General features: G+C 37.4%; 1 protein-coding gene across 10 annotated transcripts in view; it reads left to right on the top strand.

The window, feature by feature from the left end:
• Positions 1-20347, top strand: part of RGS7 (regulator of G protein signaling 7) — a 525490-nt gene that overhangs the window by 376456 nt on the left and 128687 nt on the right. For all 10 annotated transcript variants that reach the window (XM_045453091.1, XM_045453093.1, XM_045453096.1 and 7 more), the window contains 2 exons: positions 8122-8228; positions 14166-14217. In XM_045453091.1, coding sequence (XP_045309047.1) covers positions 8122-8228; positions 14166-14217 — 159 coding nt within the window. The remainder of the gene's footprint in view (positions 1-8121; positions 8229-14165; positions 14218-20347) is intronic.

Here is a 20347-nt window from a genome sequence, read left to right as displayed (position 1 = left end):
TCTCATCGATATAGCATCTAGAATATCTTGATTTGAATTTTGGCAGTAGAGTTGCCTACACACTTTATTAGAAGAATCTTATGAAACCATATTTTTAGATTTGATTTTAATTTAAAAACATCTGGTGTTTAAATTTTGGCTTATTGTACAAAAATAAATTTTTTAGGGGGTGTTAATCCTTTAATTAGCTCATCTGTATTTCTTCATTCTGGTTTGTGAGTCTGCCTCATTCTCATGTCTGTGAAATGTCATAACTTTCTGATATTTAAAATTAGAGTCAGATTATTGATGGATGGCTGTGCTGTTTTTAAATGGAAAAAAGAGCAATCATTTTAATGATTGCATCTCATTTAACAAATTTACACCTTCTCATTTCCAAACTTTGTTCCTTGCAAGGGACCATCTCTATTGAGGAGAACCATGGCATGTATTGTGTATTAAAAATCAGGAATTCCCGGACATTGCTTATTTCCAGGTTAACTGGTTTCCAACACACACAAAACCCAGCATGAAGACACAAACATGAGAAAATGAAATTGATAAGTTACACATGTTTATGCCAACTGGTATTTTTATTTTAAAAAGAGAACAGCGGGTGGTAAAGGTAATCTAGAGAGTTTCAGACATTAGTTCTGATGCCCCAAACTGCTCCTCCAGTAGAAGCACTGGTTTCTGCAAAATAGTATTAAAGGAAATTACATCTGGCTTTGTTTAGAAATTTCATAGTAACTGTGCCTTTTTCTATGACCAAGGCTATGGATCTTGGATGCTAAGTCTTATACTTAATCATGATTTAAATACATTAATGAATAGTGAATTTTTTTTTTTTTAAAGATACTATTAGGTATTATCAGAAGACTATGTTGCTTATTCTTTAGGAGTGACATTTGATTTTCAAACCAAATGCATCCAGGTCATTTTGTTACATGGGGTGAATTACTGGTTATTCCCATATCATGCCTGCATTTTTACAACTAGCTTCAGAAAATATATAAATATAAAATACTCATCAATCCAGTTCCTATTTGTTTGAAATAAGTGTGATATTTGCTCTGGACACGCAAAATTCTTTACTGTAGCAGCCCTAGGTCATCATGAGGACTGAGTTTTAAGCAACTGAAATTCAATTCAGGTAGTATACTTTATACTGTACTTTTTTCTTTTTTTTTTTTTTTTTTTTTTTTGGAGAATTGGCCATAGACAGGGAAGGATTATTTGCAGAAAAAGAAAAACCAATTTCCCTTTGACACAAAGAGGCAAAATAAGGGTGGCAGCATTTTTGCCACAACTTCCAGGTGAAGCTTGGTTGAATGCCAGAGAATCCAAGTTGGAAAGAATGTGGCAATCCAGCCCTGCATTTATGGATGCTGACTCTAAGGTCCAGAGAAACAAGGTGACTTAGGATATGCAGTCACAGAACTAAACTGGGATTCAAATTCAACCCCACGACCTGCAGTTGAGCATGTTTCTCCATGGTACGCATGTGTGCTTGTTCAGTAGCATGTACTGTTGCTCATGTGAACCAACACATGCTGGGGAAACCCCCTGTCTAATAAATTAACTCACTGCATCCCCCCTCCTTTCAGCTCATTCAGCCAGGCTCAGTGGTGGAAATTTTACAGAATGTATGCTGAATTTTATTTTATTTATTTTATTTTATTTATTTGTTTTTTTTTTTATTTTTATTTTTTAGAGAGAGCACACATGGGGAAAGGGGAGTGGAGAGAGAGAGAGAGAGAGAGAGAGAGAGAGAGAGAGAGAGAGAGAGAATCTTGAGCAGGCTCCATGCTCAGCACAGAAGCAACATGGGGCTCAATCCTACAACCCTGGGATCATGACCTGAGCTGATATCAGGAGTTGATGCTCAACCCACTGAGCCACCCAGGCACTCCAGTATGCTGAATTTTAGAGGGAATGTTGCTTTCCGGAATAACTTATTATTGCCTTGGCTTTTGTGACTATTACAGTTTCCTTACACGGTTCTTGGATGAACTCAAAGTGATTTTCTCTTATATGAATTACCATTCTATGCACCTATAATACATATAAATATAATAGAGTCTTGTTGAAATGTGGTCCATTTTGTACAATGATGGAACTACCAGTTATACAGAGGGATATACTGTATTTGTGAAATAAACATCTTGATATCATGTAGTTATTATATAACATAGACCTTAAACCAGTTCTCCACACCAGTATTACATAGGTCTCTCTTAAAAAAAATTTCAGCAGGGGCACCTTGGGTGGTTCAGTCGATTAAGCATCTGACTTTTGACTTCAGCTCAGGTCATGATCTTGCAGTTTGTGAGTTCAAGTTCCAAGGCAGGCTTTGCGCTGGGATCCTCTCTCTGCCCCTTCCCCACTTATGTTCTCTCTCTTTCTCCCTCTCTCTCTAAATAAATAAACTTAAAATAAAATAAAATAAATTAGCATTGCTCTTAATATTTCAATAATTTCTTAATACCTGCTGATATTAGGTAACTTGACTGTTCTACTCTGTCTCTGATAAGGGCCACTGATTTATGATTGTGTTACTCTCAATGCCAGTTGTTTTTTTCTTAATGGGTTGTTTTGGAATCCTGAGCAAATATTATGGTTTCCTAAGAATTCATCTGTGTTCTGGCTGCTATCACTGTGATTCCCCAGTCACCAGCATTTCTCAGCAGTGTCAGCTCAGCATGTCCTGGTCAGTCAGTCCTGCCCACCTCTCTCCTAAGCCAGGGGCTTTCTCGATGATCCCCGGCATTGTCAGGTGTTGGATTGTAAACCCAGTGTGCAGGGTATATTACCTCTGGAAATCTTTCTTTATAACCATGACACCAAATCTTTGGGATCCTGGTAGTGTTCTTTGCTGTCTAGGAGAAAGTAGAGGTATATTCTAGAGCAGATTCATCGTCTACACACAAAAGACTCCAGTGTGATCACCTGGAGGACTTTAAAGATGTTGAATTATAAGTGTTTAACATGACCTGGAGGCTTAGATCAACACCAGCTACCAGTTTCCTCATTGTTTTAGCACTAGACTGAGTGCTACTGGATGTGTGCTTTCTTAAGTATCAACTAACTGATAATAACTCAAGTTTTAGAATGCTTTTTACATGGCGGACCTTATTTTAAGCACATTGCACATATTATCTCTGTTTATCCTCACAACAAAACTTTGATGTAAATATTTTATTATCCTCATTTTGCAATGAGTGCACTGAAGCCCAGAAAATGCCAGTCTGTTGCCAAGTCACACAGCCAGCAAGTGAGGGAGTCAGGATTTGAACCCAGGCAGCAGGTTTGCATGACCTGGCTGCTTCGCCTCTGTACTCTGCTCCTTTATTTGGGAATATTATGTACTTAATTACCTAGGGCATTCCTCACGGTTGATCTAAACTATGCCTCTGTTTTTATTTCTTCCAAACAGAATCTATTTTATCTTATCTATTCTATATCACCATATTATCCACTTTTCCTTCCTGATTATGATTGTTAAAAAGCAAGCGGCACAACATTTTTCTATGTGGAAATGATGCTTTAAAAAAGATCAATGAAATCTCAAACACCTACTTTTTTCAGTAACCATAGAACTATTGAGAATGTGGACTTACCTCACAAATTCCTAAATATAGTAATAGTTCACTTTTTATTTGACCTTGCGAGAGAGTCAAATGTGCTACCTATTTGATTTTTCCACATGACTAACTTCACCTTTTGAAATGCCAACTCTAAAAAACTTAGAGTATTTTGAAGTGTTTCTAAAATGACCACTTCCCTGTCTCCTTGCGCAGAGAGTAAGAAGTTCAACAGAATCTTTATGACTCAGAATCAGCTTGATGAAGGCCTGTTATTTTGTAATGTAGCAACTAACCTCTGTCTGCTTTTTAGCTTTTTTTCTCCCTCATATCATATCATCAGCTGTCATTTTTTTCTATTTTGAGTGGATTTCCTTCCAAAATATTTCTCCCCACATACTAATCGCATTTACTACCTCAAGTACGCTGTGTGCTGCTGCTGAAACAATACCATTCTTAAGTATTACACAGAAAATAAAAATAAATAATATATGATAGAAATAAAAACATAATTTAGCAAGATTATTTTATTATTATTTTCTTGATTCAGAGACATTTTTCTATCACTTCACAATTATGGACTACATTTGGGAGGAGCTGGGACTTGCAGGGGTTGGGCCTCTGGATAAGGAAAATATTACTGAGTTTTGAAAATATGTTGTAAGTATAGAAATCTACGTATGTTTCTATGTACAGAAATCTAGCACTGAACAACACAAGCCCATTTTATAATATGCTTTTCATCCTATTAACTTTCTCAAGTACTTGTGATTCAAAAGTAAATTATGTTATGCAGAGTTCTCTTTCCTTTGAAAGAATTTTGACAATTCTGTTGAGTCAGGGTTGGGAGTGTAGTAATGCAATGAATAGATCAGTCTTAACAAAGCTACACGAGGCTGTTCCCATCGTAACTGTGGTTTGGAGATGGATTTTTATCTCTCAGTTTGTTCATGGCTTGACTATCCAAAAGAAAAATAAACTGGAATTTTATGGTAGGTTTGTTGTTGAACTTTATTTAGCTGTGTGGGTGACGCAAATAACACAAGTACAAGATTAATTAGTGATTATTTTGCCGAGAAGCGTAATGTTGTGGAGCCATCTGGTGTGTCATTATTGGAGGGCCATCTTGATGGATTACTCATTAAACTCTTTCAACACTTTGTTCCAAGACTGTCAGCCGTCCTCTGGATTCTTTTTTTTAAATTTTTTTTTTTTCAACGTTTATTTATTTTTGGGACAGAGAGAGACAAGCATGAACGGGGGAGGGGCTGAGAGAGAGGGAGACACAGAATCGGAAACAGGCTCCAGGCTCTGAGCCACCAGCCCAGAGCCCGACGCGGGGCTCGAACTCACGGACCGCGAGATCGTGACCTGGCTGAAGTCGGACGCTTAACCGACTGCGCCACCCAGGCGCCCCGTCCTCTGGATTCTTATTAGGTTAAGGCCGTGCTGAGATTCAGAAGCAGAAGGACCATGGGGAAGTGCAGCAGGAAACAGTTCAACCTTGACAACGCTACACCATGCCCACTCTCAGATCTCTTAGTGGCATTTATGCCATTAAGCGCGTGATTACCTTTTCCCGTAGTTGAAATGCCTACCACAGCCTCACCTCAAAAGCTTACATAAGTATCGTGAAATGAGACTATGAACATCTGCATTATCTTGGAAGAGCTGTGCTCATCATCACAACACAAAATAGCTAGTGTTGTCTTTTTTCATGCAGCGCTATGTTGTTCATATTTTTGATATGTCGTGATTCATAAATTTGCTTATTTACTCATTCAGCAAATATTGGCTCAATAGCTCTTATCACTCTTGATATGCTAAGTGCCAAGTTTAAAAGTTTGAAAGAAAACAGACAATCCACCCCAACTCCCTGGTTTTTCCTCTGAGTATTTTTCGGGTCCTGGAGCTACGTTCTCTGGTGGTCCTGTGACAAAGCACATGACTTGTTACAATCTGACTATGCATGGTAGTGCTACATGAGGAAAACCTCCAGACATGTACCTACCCCTCCAGAAATGTATGATCTCTCGGAATCAGTAGCCCGTGGGTGCAGGAAGGTCAGAATGTGCTTACGTTTGTTTGCTTCTGATTTTTTTTCCTGCAGCTTCGCTATGTTTACTTTCACCATATTTTTTTTAATCCTGATGAGTACTTTAGCACCCCACTGGTTTTGTTGTTTCTTTAGTCACACTCAGTCCTATGATTAGAGTTCAGAAGGCTTTTTCTATTTATCTTTCTGGGCATCTCAGTTTTCCTTTCCTGAATCTACTCCCTGGAAACCTTCTCATGTGCCATAATTCAATACTCTTTCTGGAAAATAGTGCTAATCATGTTTTCCTCAGCCATAGACTGCTGGGAATATAACAAATAAAGATGGTTATAACATTATAGGTGCACCATCTGACTTTGAAATATGAAAACAGATGTAATGGGTTGCTCTGACCTGTGCTACCTGTCAGGAGAGTCCAGGGACTCAGAATATGAACAAGTCTATAAGCACCTGCACATTATTATGAGCCAGCAATCCTTATAGATTCTCTTACTATTCTAATTTTATAAGTGATCCACACATACACAAAATAATATGTAAGTGGCTACTTAGGATGCTATTTAGGACTGCCAGTTTCTCTCACTCAGCCTACTTGAACACAAATTTATGCAAGTGGATTTCCTAGCAGTGATTTGGATTAAGGTAACATGAATTCATGTGTAAATCTTGAAGGCACAACAGCTACCATATACTGAATGTCTCCTATACGCAGGACACTATTCCAACTTCTTTACACATATTCTTGTCTGATTCCTATAACAACTCTGTAAGGTGGGAGGAGCACACATTGTTTAAGTAACAAAAACTAGTGAGTGCCTCCAAAGGTTTTGTTCTTCTTACAACACCACACTAGCTCCTGAGTTTCAGCAAGAGTCAAAGAATATGTGGGTATATAGCTGTAAGCAGCACAGGCTTTGAAAAGGTCTTAACTTTGAGCTAAAAGGATATAGACATTACATACACACACACACACACACACACACACACACACACACACACATAATTGACGAACAAATGCTCCTTTGTAGAAAAATAAATTCTGTGCAGGGAAGGACTTAATTCGTAGTGTGGATAAGATGCCTGGGACACTTAATAACAGTCGTCCAAGAACGTGGCAAAGAGGATGATTGGCAGTTGTTCTTTATTACCGACAAGAACAGCACAGAGACAGGCCAGAAGTAAGTTACCAATTGAAGTGTTTACAAGATGATAGATGACAACTAAAAGGGGCACTGTCACAGATAAAATTGAACAATTATTTTTATATTGTATATAAAATACATATATTTTTATATATTTTATAATATAATTATATGATATTATTTTTATATTATAAAAATATAATTATTTTTATATTAGCTTTTATAAGCATGGGAGGGTGGCGGGGAGGGACAGGATTCTTATGCTTATCTGCACCACAGCCAGCAGCTTAGTGACTCAGTATTGGCTGGAGAATCAAAGCTCCCAGGATTGATGGCTAGAAATAAAGATAGATCTATACAGTCCTGGAACTATTGCAAGAATTCTAGAATTAAAGAACCATTTACTTGTCTAAAAAACTAACTAAATCCATAACAAAATTGTATAGAAATATACAAAACAGATCAATAAATCTAACTTGTTGATGGACTAAAAAATTATTTTATAGAGTTTCATATTTTCTAGAATTTAAGTTAGCCAAACTTCACGTTGTCCCTGTACAAATGCAATAATAATTCTGTTGACCAAATTTTATTAACCATTTTATTGGAAGAAATTGTTGGTTGCTATAAAAGGAGAATGAGCATCAAAGTACTATGTTCCAAACATTTCTCAGCCTTCTGGGAAACCGTAATATTTTCATTGTCAAATAAACATCTTCATAGTCCATATCTAGAACATTGAATATAGAGCTGTAGAAGCTAGAGCAGTCCAGATGATTGCAGGACTGTAGTAGCAGCATGAATGGTTGTTTAGAGCTCACTTAACACAGCATAAACGGTTCTAGATGCCTTAATGTTCCCCGATGACATCATGTAATAGTGATCCATGTCATTAGAAGAATTGTTGATAGTATTGGATATCCATAACATAGGCTGGGGGGTGATACAAGTGAGAATACTTTTAAAACTTTAAAGTGCTATATGAATGCCAAATAGAATTGTTTTTGGAAGACATTAACATACAGCAAAATACGTCTCACCTGTAAAATGAAGGACGCAGATTCTGTGATTTCAGAATAACTTTCCAGTCTCAATGTTCCATAATGCTGTGTTTTTGTCCACCGTTCGTCATGCAATATGGCTGGCCATTGCACAGTCACTACCAGGAACCGGAGCCATCTCAGTACCCTGTGTGAAAGAACTGGAAAAAAAGAAAAAGTACAAAGCCAAGTTGTTTAGGATGCCAAGAATTTGAATGTAACAATATACTCTGAAGAAAATAAAATCCTTTACGCCTGTAAATCAGCATTAAAAAAAAAGATCTTATATACATTTTTATTTGTCTGTTTTCATGAAATAGTGGAGGCACTACATTTGGGAACATTAATGGCTGCCCATGGCTACTTCTTTCCAATCTCGGATCACGTCCTCACACTCAAAGATGATGGCACCTTTTACCGGTTTCAGGTGAGTTTGATGAAAATATTCCTTAACTGTAAAATAGAAATCTGCATTTTGTTTGTTGGTTGTTTTTTACAAACAAATTTTGAAAATAGAACTTATTTGAGGCGCCTGGGTGGCTCAGTCGGTTAAGCGTCTGACTTCGGCTCAGGTCATGATCTCACAGTTTGTGGGTTCGAGCCCCGCATCGGGCTCTGTGCTGACAGCTCGGAGCCTGGAGCCTGCTTAGATTCTGTGTCTCCCTCTCTCTCCGACCCTCCCCCTGTTCATGCTCTGTCTCTGTCTCAGAAATAAATAAAAATTTAAAAAAAAGAAAGAAAATAGAACTTATTTTATTTGACTTAGCTAGTTAGAAACAAATTAATATTAAATTTAAAACTGAAGAAACAGTAAGCAGAGAAAGATGGAATGTGCTTGGTTAAGATGACTTGTGAAAGTTAAAATGTGTAATGATTGAAGATATGTTTTATATAAAATGTTAAGAAAAATTCAGAGAGTGGCTTACTGGAATTCAGGAGGTGGGAGAGTTATTCATGTGTAAGCTGCATTAGCCACTGGGAAGGAAGTTGAGAGGTGTAACTGAATTGATTATACTCTGGACCCTGTCCATGATATAAGACTGCCTTCGGTCAAAGCAAATTCTCATGGGAAAGCTCCAGTACAGAATTTAGCTACTTACAAGGCCTTCTGCATGTTGGTATCTGAAGCCCTTCCTACAAGAAGACTGCGAAGACTGACGTGCATGATGCTTTGTGTGTGTGCACTCATCTGAGACAGAAGTATACCTTAGATAACCTGTAAACTGACACGAGTTTTTCTAAATCCTTTCCAAATGAAATAGATGCTCATTCTTTCAAAAATGATTGTGGACTCGGGGCGCCTGGGTGGCGCAGTCGGTTAAGCGTCCGACTTCAGCTCAGGTCACGATCTCGCAGTCCGTGAGTTCGAGCCCCGCGTCAGGCTCTGGGCTGATGGCTCAGAGCCTGGAGCCTGTTTCCGATTCTGTGTCTCCCTCTCTCTCTGCCCCTCCTCCGTTCATGCTCTGTGTCTCTCTGTCCCAAAAATAAATAAACATTGAAAAAAAAATTAAAAATGATTGTGGACTCTAATTTTGGTCATTGAGCATGCACTTGACACTTGAGTTCATAATGATTTACCTGAAGTGTGTTCTACATTTCATTAGACATTATGATTTCTTAATAACTGACTGGTGGATTCTAGCCCATAAAATTAGGGCACATATAATGCCAGAGTTGAGACTCTTGCTCTAGGTATTTTTGGAGGATTCTCCCCATTGTCAAACTTGTAGACATTGGAGAATTCTCTCTCATTTGTTCTGAATATCATTAGATGTTCTATAAATAAATGACAAAACAATAACCTGGGTACCAAAGAACTTGCTTGGGCAAACAGAGAACAAAGAGGCAATATGTTTTAAAAACATTTAAAGATCTTTGTCTTCCTGAAACACCCTCACTGTCACTTCCTTAGGACCCTTTTATACAAGGCAAATAGTCGTAGGATTTCATGCACTGAATACCTAGGAGATAAAGTAGTCTCCTGAAATCATGATACTGACCTAAATATTCAAGCAACATATGTTAGTCAAATTACATAATTTTAAAAGGCTTTAAAATAGAGGAATATTATCCTTTTTTATAGTTAATGTGGTGGTAGCTTAAAATAGCTTATTGAGAAGTTAAAGTACCTTGTGGTCTTAAAAGGTAACATTTTGATAAATAGAAATTATTAGTTATTAGCAAATAAATTATTTGCATATTAGGAACACTTTTTGATTTTTTTAAGGGAGTTACTTTTCTACTGGAAGATTGCATTTTCCATATAATCTTACTTTCTTTAAAAATTTTTTCATATAGGGACACTTGAATAGCTCAGTCTGTTGCGCATCCAACTTCAGCTCAGGTCATGATCTCACTGTTTGTGGGTTCGAGCCCCATGTCAGGCTCTGTGCTGACAGCTCAGAGCCTGGCCCCTGCTTCAGATTCTGTGTGTGTGTGTGTGTGTGTGTGTGTGTGTGTCTGCCCCTCCCCCAATATCTATTGTTGTCTCTATCTAAAAAATAAACATTAAAAAAATTAAAAATGTTTTTTCATATACAGACTATAAGTAAACTTTAGGCCTAATAAAAATCTCAAAAATTATGATTTTTGTTTTTACAAAAATAACAACTTTTATCTATCCTCACAATCATATTACAAGTAAAACTATCTCTGTGCAAAATAACATATCTGTAAGGGAAGCATTGTATACAGTCTATTTATTTCTGGAGAATTACCTAGTTTAAATTTTTTTTCCTTAAAGCAAACTAGCTCAGACATGACCCAAAGTTGGTGATGATGTTGTGAGTTAACATGATTGACAATGTTTGACTCTGCTCTTGTCCTCCCTGTATTGAAATTAGTAGGCAGACAAGGTTTATATGTCTTAGTCATGGCCATGGATCAAAGATGAGCAGAGCTGGGAATGGGTCACCCTACATTCTGGAGAGAGGAGAGACTGTTTTGTTTTGTTTTGTTTTTTCCCAGCGTTTATTTATTTTTGGGACAGAGAGAGACAGAGCATGAACGGGGGAGGGGCAGAGAGAGAGGGAGACACAGAATCGGAAACAGGCTCCAGGCTCTGAGCCATCAGCCCAGAGCCCGACGCGGGGCTCGAACTCACGGACCGCGAGATCGTGACCTGGCTGAAGTCGGACGCTTAACCGACTGCGCCACCCAGGCGCCCCGAGAAGAGACTGTTTTTAAAGAGCTTTAGAACAAAGCAAGGGAATGGGTGCAAGTGATAGATGTATTACATCACTGCTAGGTATTGGCAGAAGGCTAGCAATTTTTCAATGTGCCTACATAGATGACAGATGATAGATAGTCTTTTAAATCACATTAATTAATGTTAAATATTAAATGTTAAATGTTTTAAAGACCTATTAACATTTGAAATAGGATCTAAATATGACATATTTGTATATCTAATAGTCATAGGATCTTAAAACTGAGATTTAAAAAGCAAACAAAAGAAGCTCCAGAAAAGTCAGGGGTAATTGAATTCCTGCTGTAATGACTGTGAAGGCATTAATCGGTTTTTATTTGAACAGCTCTAGTAAGAGAAAACACATTCTTGTTCAAGGTGTCCACTTCCATTTTTGTGTTGGTTCCAAGCAGCAGAAAGCTCTTTATTACACTGAGCTGCAACTCAAATTGAAATTCAAATTGATTTCAAAAATCATGAATTAAAATAGGAAACTTGCCATATCATATTTACTACTCTACCAGTGAATGACTGAGATTTTAACTATCATTAGGAATCTGAAGAAGCTTCTGGGCATGAACTTGAGACAAATAGAACTCTTCATTTAATTTCATTGATATGCTGCATTATGTAAATGTGTCTCCATTTTCCAGCACAATTTAAAGCATGTGATTTCTATATTTATTGTAAACTTGCAATTGTATAATTATCCTCTATTAGCTAGCTGGAATTGCGATCTGACATGATTCTCTAGGTCAGTTTCACGACTTTCATCACATTAGTATATGTGCTGAAGGTTATTGAGCAATAGCTAGCTCAATTTTATCATAGTTGAAAGAAGCCAACTCTGAAAAGCAAAGAGAAACTCATATATTAAAATGTCCTGAAATCTAGTTGAACTTTAAAAGTAAATTTTTAAATTTCAGTGAATTATAAGCATTTGTTATTCTTTAAATTCTCTTTTACTATAAATTAAAATACTTTTCCTAGAAAAAAATCTTGCAATATTAGTGAAGAATGTTGGTTTGATGGCATTTCCACATAATATCAGAACATAAAATAGCTTCATTCTGCGACTTGTAGTCAGGGAATTGTCACTAAAGGAAATGATGGAAGAATAAAGAAAAATGGTGAGAATGAAGTTACGAACATTCTTTGTGGCTTTGAGAAAAAAAGTACGTGTCTGACCAGTCTGACTAGAATAGGTGTTTTAAAAGTAAGATACATGGGGGCGCCAGGGTGGCGCAGTCGGTTAAGCATCCGACTTCAGCCAGGTCACGATCTCGCGGTCCGTGAGTTCGAGCCCTGCGTCGGGCTCTGGGCTGATGGCTCGGAGCCTGGAGCCTGTTTCCGATTCTGTGTCTCCCTCTCTCTGTGCCCCTTCCCCGTTCATGCTCTGTCTCTCTCTGTCCCAAAAATAAATAAACGTGAAAAAAAAATTAAAAAAAAAAAAGTAAGATACATGTACACACACACACACACACACACACACACACACACATGCCCCTCACAAAATAAAGAAGCAACCCTCAGGAAATAACACTTTTGAGAAGTATCTCAAAAACCAATGGCCCTCATGAAAGCAAGATTTTTAACTACTTGTCCCCCTATGGTTCCCCTAAATCCTGACCCAATTTTACCCTCAAAGCTCTATCTCCCAAGGAGTCAGGTGGGATTCAGGTGAGGATGGGGTTATAAAAATTCTTGATGTCTTGCTTTTTCTAGTGTTTCAACTCGCCCCACCTCGAATTCTTGTTGTCATTTTGTTCACATGTGTACACAATTAACATCAGTAGACTTCTTTATTATATTAGCAATTCCCAGAAGGAGTAGAGGCTAAATCAAAATCCCCTGAAAGTCTCAAGCAATTTGAAAAGGCTCTCCCTTAGAGATTCAAACAGTTCTCCCCAATTATCCTTTCCCCCTTCTTGAGAATCCATCTTCTAGAGGGAGAATTATCAAATGGTTCATCAGAGATTACCTCAAATATGCTCATTACACATGGATAGCTAATGTAATTGACTAATAAATATAATTAAACCCACAAGTTTGATGTCTGCAGTCATTTGTTCCGTCGAGTCCTGAGTAATCATCAAAGTTTGAGAGAGTACACAGTAGTCATTCAGTTTCCCCATGGTCTGGAGCCATGCATGTCCAACTAGTGGGGCTAGAAAAGCACTATTAGAAAATACAAAATGTTGCTGATAACAGGGTTTTCCTGGTCAGTTTCTTTGTGGTTTTGTCAGTCAGGTTCTAGAATTTCACAGACTGAGATTTGTCAATTGTTAATCACACCAATCAATTAAAATAGATTAAAATTAAATCAATTAAGATTAAGTAAAATTAGTTTTTAAAAAATCACTTCTGGCTGTGCAGTTTAAAATTTTAAAACAGTAAGTGTTTTTATGAAGAAATGTATTTTTTAGAATTTATTTATTTATTTTGAGAGAGAGAGAGAGAGAGCATGAGCAGGGGAAGGGCAGAGAGAGAAGGAGAGAGAGAGAATCCCAAGCAGGCTCTGCACTGTCAGCATGGAGCCTGATGTGGGGCTGGAACCCATAGACCATGAGATCATGACCTGAGCTGAAATCAAGTCGGACACTTAACTGACTGAGCCACCCATGTGCCCCTGTGAAGAAATATTTTTTTAAAGTGAGACAGAAAAGTTTAAATCTAGTTGGATAATGTTGAGAGCTACATCATATAATTAACAGAGCCAGATCTTAGGGTAAATTTTCATAGTTGAGCTTTTGGGTCTACTGATGACAATAATGAGATATATGAATCAAAAAAAATGATTTGTTATATTTAAATATATTTTATCTTGAGTCGTGCTGAATTTAATACTCTGCTTTCAGTCTTTGTGGATTAAAACTTTTTTTTGAATGATGCAATCACACCTTTTACTATTATGTCAGTTGACATAAAATTGCAGCAAATGAATGACATTTAAAGAACCTGCTGGTGCTGCACATATTTGGACTGAACAATTGCTCAGCAAGTAATTGTAGAAGGAAAGTCTTACACTGCCTGTTTGGGTACTTGCCCTGTATTACAAAACATACATCATTAGCAGACTATTCTGGATAATTGCCAAAGATGAACACAGCTCATAAACCAGAACTCTACTAATTTTGTGTCTGCTTAACCTGGGTTCCACTTCTTTTTGTTCCACAGACACCCTATTTTTGGCCATCGAATTGTTGGGAGCCAGAAAACACGGACTACGGTCAGTACAATATCTCCTCATTTTATTATTGACAGCCAATATGTATGGATGAACACGTGCTCGCATTTTATTGCTTTGTGATTGAGAAAAGAAAACCACAATACCACTATGGGACCAATATTGCCAACATCAAATTTGTGAATGGCTTTGTTTGGAAAGGCACGAACCTGGTGGCAACGTTTTCCATGGTATAATGCCCCACACAACTATTAAAACCCGTTTCTTGTGAATAAGTTAAAAAGCTATAAACAAGCTTTAAAAAGTTATTGTTATTTTTCCGTAGGACCTTGGTCCACTAGAAAGGATAACAAAGGGGCTCAGAGACCCAGAGTTCCACTTTACTCTCCCACTTAGCTATGTGATTCGTGGTAAGTCCCTTGACTTTCTGGGGCTCCATTTTTCTCACTATTATTTCAGGCATCCTATGATTCTGTAAGCAGAAGGTATATTAAATATGGTGAGGGCAAGCAAAAGAAAGCTATAACAGAAGTTTAATTGTAATAAATCAAGTTTAGTGAACTTAGAATGAACTTGGTTCAACAACCATGATTTTAAGTAAGCTCTTCAAGAACATAGACCCCCAACAAGTGCACATCTTTTCACATCTTCCTGAAGACTACAGTTTTCCAAGATAAGACTGCATGGTTTTAAAGTGTCATTTCTACAAATATTTATTGAGGATTTTTTTTCTTACACCAAATACTGTCTTAGGTGCTAGGGTAACAAGGTGACTCTGACTTCATCTAAAACGTTGGGTAACTCATAGGTTAGATGAGAAGTAAGAATTATACAGGAGTTCCTATAGAGTGCTGAGTGAATATAACAGCAGTGTGTGCAAAATTATGTACAAGTTTAAAATAAACAAGAGATTGAATTTACTCAGGAAATTGCAGAGTGATTTCACAGAACTGAGAGCCATTTGAGTTGAATTTTGAAGGAGGAGGGGAAATTTGTCAGGAGACAATGCAGAGAACACATTTGAAGCAAAGGACCAGCATATGCAAAGGCAGTAAGAAGCTTTACAGCATCTGGCCTTCTTTGGCATTGCTCTTAGAGAGACATCTTTATAAGAAGGCTGTAGAAAAATCCCATGGAGCTATCCTTCACATCTGTCATTTCAGAAACTTGAATTTAGTACTTCATCCAAGATGCCAATCAAAGATTCAAACTAACATGGGAAACCATCTAAAAACCGGAATACTTATAAATTAATAGAATAGATGATCATTTCCAGTAGTGAGAGCACTGATTTATTCATTCAGGGCACACATTCTTCAAACTGAGGCACTTAGAGAAAGAAGTTATTAAAAAAAAAAAAAAGCTGCTTCTTTGTGGGTCTGATCTAGAGAGTTTTGTGGAGATCTTTTCTAACCTGGGATATTGCCTGGTAGTTGTCTCACTACAAAGGATGAAATTCTAGTGGTTCTACAGCTGAGAAAGAGCTCACGGACAAAGCCCCATGAGCCGGAGGCAGACAGACCCAACTCTGTGACTTTGGGTGAGGCATGTAATATTTCTGAGTCCCAGTCCGCTCACTTTTCAAGCAGAAATAATAATACTGACTTTCTAAAGTTATTGGAATAATCAAAATTAATATGCCTAAGGAAACTGGCATTGCTCCTCTCATATTCAGTAAATCAATATTGTTTTTTGCTCATCATCATTATTGCCTGGCAGATACATCGCCTCTGTTCCTTGCAGAAAAGCAAATCCTTACTCTCAGTGTTCTCTCTAGACACATCTTTTGTGTTCTTCACAAATATGTTAGTGTTCACAATAACGGCTCATGTTTCATTTCACAGTAGATTGATGTTCCAATGGAAAGCCTGAGGAAATGGCATGGCCTACACAGCAAATCATTTACAGAACATCCCTCAGAGTCAGTCATCTCAAAATGATTAATGTAATTCAGTTTCACATTAACTCCTACTGTGTCCATTTTAGAGAGGGTCACCTTCTGTTTTCTACCCAAAGCTGGAGTACCTGCAAGTTGTTAACTAACCATAGACATAGCTTTTAATTATCATATTTTATTTTCCCTCCTGAATAAACATATAGCTGTTTGTGTCTAGCTTGCTTGCATTATATACAAGTGAAGGAAAAATAGTTATTCAATAAGATGTTATAAAAAAAAGAGAGGAAGTAAATAATCATGATCTTAGACACTGCATCACCTCCACAGGCGATGATGCCGCATCTTCTATGATTTTTCTTTTTAGGTACAAGTAAATCATAGCAGCAATACAAATTATCCAACTTTGAATTTCCTACCAGCATGTGCTTAAAAAATGCTGTTATGAAATGTGAGCTCCTGTTTATAAAGAGGATATTGATGGGTGGCTCAGTCAGTTGAGCTTCTGACTTCGGCTCAGGTCATGATCTCACAGTCCGTGAGTTCGAGCCCCGCGTCGGGCTCTGTGCTGACAGCTCAGAGCCTGGAGCCTGCTTCAGGTTCTGTGTCTCCCTCTCTCTCTGACCCTCCCCCATTCATGCTCTGTCTCTCTCTGTCTCAAAATAAATAAACGTTAACAAAAATTTATAAAGAGGGTATTGATGCTGTGATGTGGTTGGGCCACAAAGTCCAAAGCACAGTGATTACTTAGTCTGTCTTTTCTAAGATAACTTGGGGCAGACAGGAGTTTAGTGCTTAAGCAGGTTTGAGGAATGTTTTCTTTCACTATATATTGGCATCCCAACCTCTGTTTCCACCACCAGTTTGAATTTACCAAGTAGGTTCTGCAAAAAATAAACCTTTACAGGTCAGTTTATGTGGAGAAACACTTTTCTGTATTCACCTCGGTGTTGTAGAAAAGCAGAATATGTTGATTATGTTTAGTGCTTAAGACAAGCCAGTATGGGCTGCAGGGCTGCATCTATGAACACCACTCTTTGACAATCAACTTAAGTGAGATTTCTGATATTTTCCATCCAAGAGCAAGAATCATTCCACTCCAAGCCAATTAAAATGGGGTCAGGAATGGACTTCCCCAGGTGTATGTGCATCAAGAATGATCTAGCACAAAGTGCTTGCAGTGAGGGCTTGGAGGACAAGGCACGAGGAAGCTCAAGAATACTGTGCTAACAAGTAGACACAGTAACAGAGTTGTACATTGAAACAGAAGCCATGAAAGAACTTCGCTTTTCTAAAAGTAGGCATTGTTTGTTTCCTGCCCTAAAACATTGCAAAGTTTTCCAATGAGTCCATCCCATTAACAAAACTGCAGAAGGGAAAGAGGGTTGCTCCAGCTTCATTCATTTTGGCACGTAATTTAGATGTTGTTTATTTCATAAGGGCTTTAACTGAAGAGCATCTACAGTTCTATCTCATAGTCCTCCATACAACTCCCAAATTCTTTATCATTCACTTTTGATGTAACTATACTCCTATGTGTATTTTTGAAGCCAGTTTTTTTTTTTTAATTTCTAGTTTTTGGAGTAGTTTTATAGGTATACCAAAAAAAAAAAAAAACTGAACAGAATGTATAATCCCATAAAACCACCTCAATCCTACTCATACTCTTCCCTGTTATTAATACCTTACATTAGAGTGGTACATTTGTTGCTATTGATGAACCAATATTGATGCATTATAATTCACTAAAGTCCCTAGTTTACATTAGAGTTTAATCTTTGTATTGTATACTCTGTGGGTTTTGACAAAGGGCTCTAGTTATTCATCCTTCCCTTTTCCCTCCTGAACCCCTGGCAACCACTGCTCTTTTTCCTGTCTCCATAGTTTTTCCTTTCCCAGAATGTCATATAATTGGAATAATACAGTAGGGAGCCTTTTCAGATTTTTTTTTTTTACTTAATAACATGTGTTTAAGTTCTTCCATGTCTTTGCATGATGGGATAGCTCACTGCCTTTTTATAACAGAATAACATTCCATTTTATGAATATACCACAGTTTGTTTATCCATTCACCAACTGAAGAACGTCTTGGCTGCTTCCACATTTGGTAACTGAATAAAGCTGCTGTAAACATTAGTATGCAGGGTTTGTGGGGCATTGGTTTTCCATTCATTTGGACAACTCCTTGGGAGAACAATTACTTGATTATATGGTAAGGTTATGTTTAGCTTTGTAAGACATGGCCAAATAATTTTCTAGAGTGGCTGTACCATTTTGCATCTTGAGCAGCAATGAATGAGAGCTCCTACTGCTCGACATCCTCACCAGTGTTTAGTTGAAGTTTAGCTATTCTAATAGAATGGCTTGTGGTGAATACAGCATAATGTTTAAACTTGTTGAATCACTGTTTTGTATACTTGAAACTAATGTGATATTGTGTGTCACTATAATTTAAAATCTCCCATTAAACAATAAAATAAGTGTCAAAAATAATGTTTATTTTTAAATGTCAAAATAATATTTTGAACCATTAGTCAAATGAAATATATTGTTTTTAAAAAAATCTGGTACTCACTTCATTAAATTTCTTAAAAGAAACTATTTTTTTAGCACACTATTTACATTTGTATGCTAATGTTAATGGTACTGCATGTTTCATTTCTAATTCCAAGTGTTCATTATTGGATTACAAAAAAAGCAAATTTTTATCATTCAAACTTGTCATAATCACTTAGTAGTTCTAAGTGTTTTCTGGTCCCTTTTTAGATTTTCTGCATAGATAAACATGTCATTTGTGAACAAAGACAGTTTTCTTTCTTCCTGTCCAAATTGTATACATTTAATTTATTTTTCTTGTATTACTGAATTAGCTAGAACTTACCAGAAGATACTGAATAGGAGTGTGCAAAGGGACACCTTTGCTTTGTTCCTCACCTTAACAGGAAAGCATCTAGTTTCTAACCATTTATATGCTGTTAGCCATAGAGTTTTTGTAGATGTTCTCTACTAAGTTGAGGAAGTTTCCCTCTATTCCTAGTTTGTTGAGAGTTGTTTTGTTTTGTTTTAATGAACAGGTGCTAGATTTTGTCAAATTCTTTCTCTGCAATGGGGCGCCTGGGTGGCTCAGTCGGTTGAGTGCCTGACTTCACCTCAGGTCATGATCTCGCAGTTCATGAGTTCCAGCCCCGCATCGGGCTCTATGCTGACAGCTTGGAGCCTGGAGTCTACTTCAGATTCTGTGTCTCCCTCTCTCTCTGCCCCTCTCCCGCTCACACTCTGTCTCTCTCAAAAATAAATAAACAGTAAACAAAATTTAAAAAAAATTCTTTCTCTGCATTTATTGATATGATCATATGGTTTTTATTTTTTAGTCTCTTGATGTGATGGGTTTCATTAATTGGCTTTCAAATGGTCAGCCAGGCTTGCATACCAAGAATAAATGTCATTTAGCTATGGTGTATGATTCTTCTTTTTACATTGTTGGATGTGGATTGCTAATATTTTATTGGAGATCTTTGTATTTATGTTCATGGGAATATTGGCATATACTTTACCATTTTTGTAATGTATTTTTATGATTTTACTCTTAGGATAATACTGTACTCATAGACTGTTATAAATGACTCCTTTTTATTTTGCCTCTTTTCTGGAAGAGACTGTGGAGAATTGGTATCATTTCTTCTTTAAATGTTTGGTAGAATTCGCCATTGAAAACATCTTGGTGCTTTCTGTTTTGGTAGATTCTCAGTTATTGATTCAACTTATTTAACAGTTATAGGTCTATTCAGATTATGTTTTTATCCTTGTGTGGCTTTTCTTAGATTGTATCTTTCAAAAAATGGGTGTATTTTATATAGGTTACCATATTTGTAGGCTAGAGTTGTTTTTAATATTCCTCTACTATCTTTTTTTGTGGGGTGCCTGGGGGACTCAGTCAGTTGAGCATCTGACTCTTGGTTTTGGCTCAGGTCATGCATGGATCCTATGATTCGTGGGCTCAAGGTCCGCATCAGGTGCTGTGCTGACAGCATGGAGCTTGCTTGGGATTCTCTCTTAATTAATTAATTAGTTAATTAATCAAAAATATTCCTTTACTGGGGCGCCTGGGTGGCTCAGTCGATTGAGCGACCGACTTCAGCTTGGGTCATGATCTCGCAGTTTGTGAGTTCCAGCCCTGCGCTGACAGCTCAGAGCCTGGAGCCTGTTTCAGATTCTGTGTCTCCTCCTCTCTTTGCTCCTCCCATGCTCCTGCTCTGTCTCTGTCTGTCTCTCAATAAT

Source organism: Leopardus geoffroyi, chromosome C3 (genome assembly GCF_018350155.1).
Source record: "Leopardus geoffroyi isolate Oge1 chromosome C3, O.geoffroyi_Oge1_pat1.0, whole genome shotgun sequence".
Lineage (NCBI taxonomy): Eukaryota > Metazoa > Chordata > Mammalia > Carnivora > Felidae > Leopardus > Leopardus geoffroyi.
The sequence above is the reverse complement of the archived record's forward strand: the minus strand, read 5'-3'. Positions and strand labels throughout refer to the sequence as shown.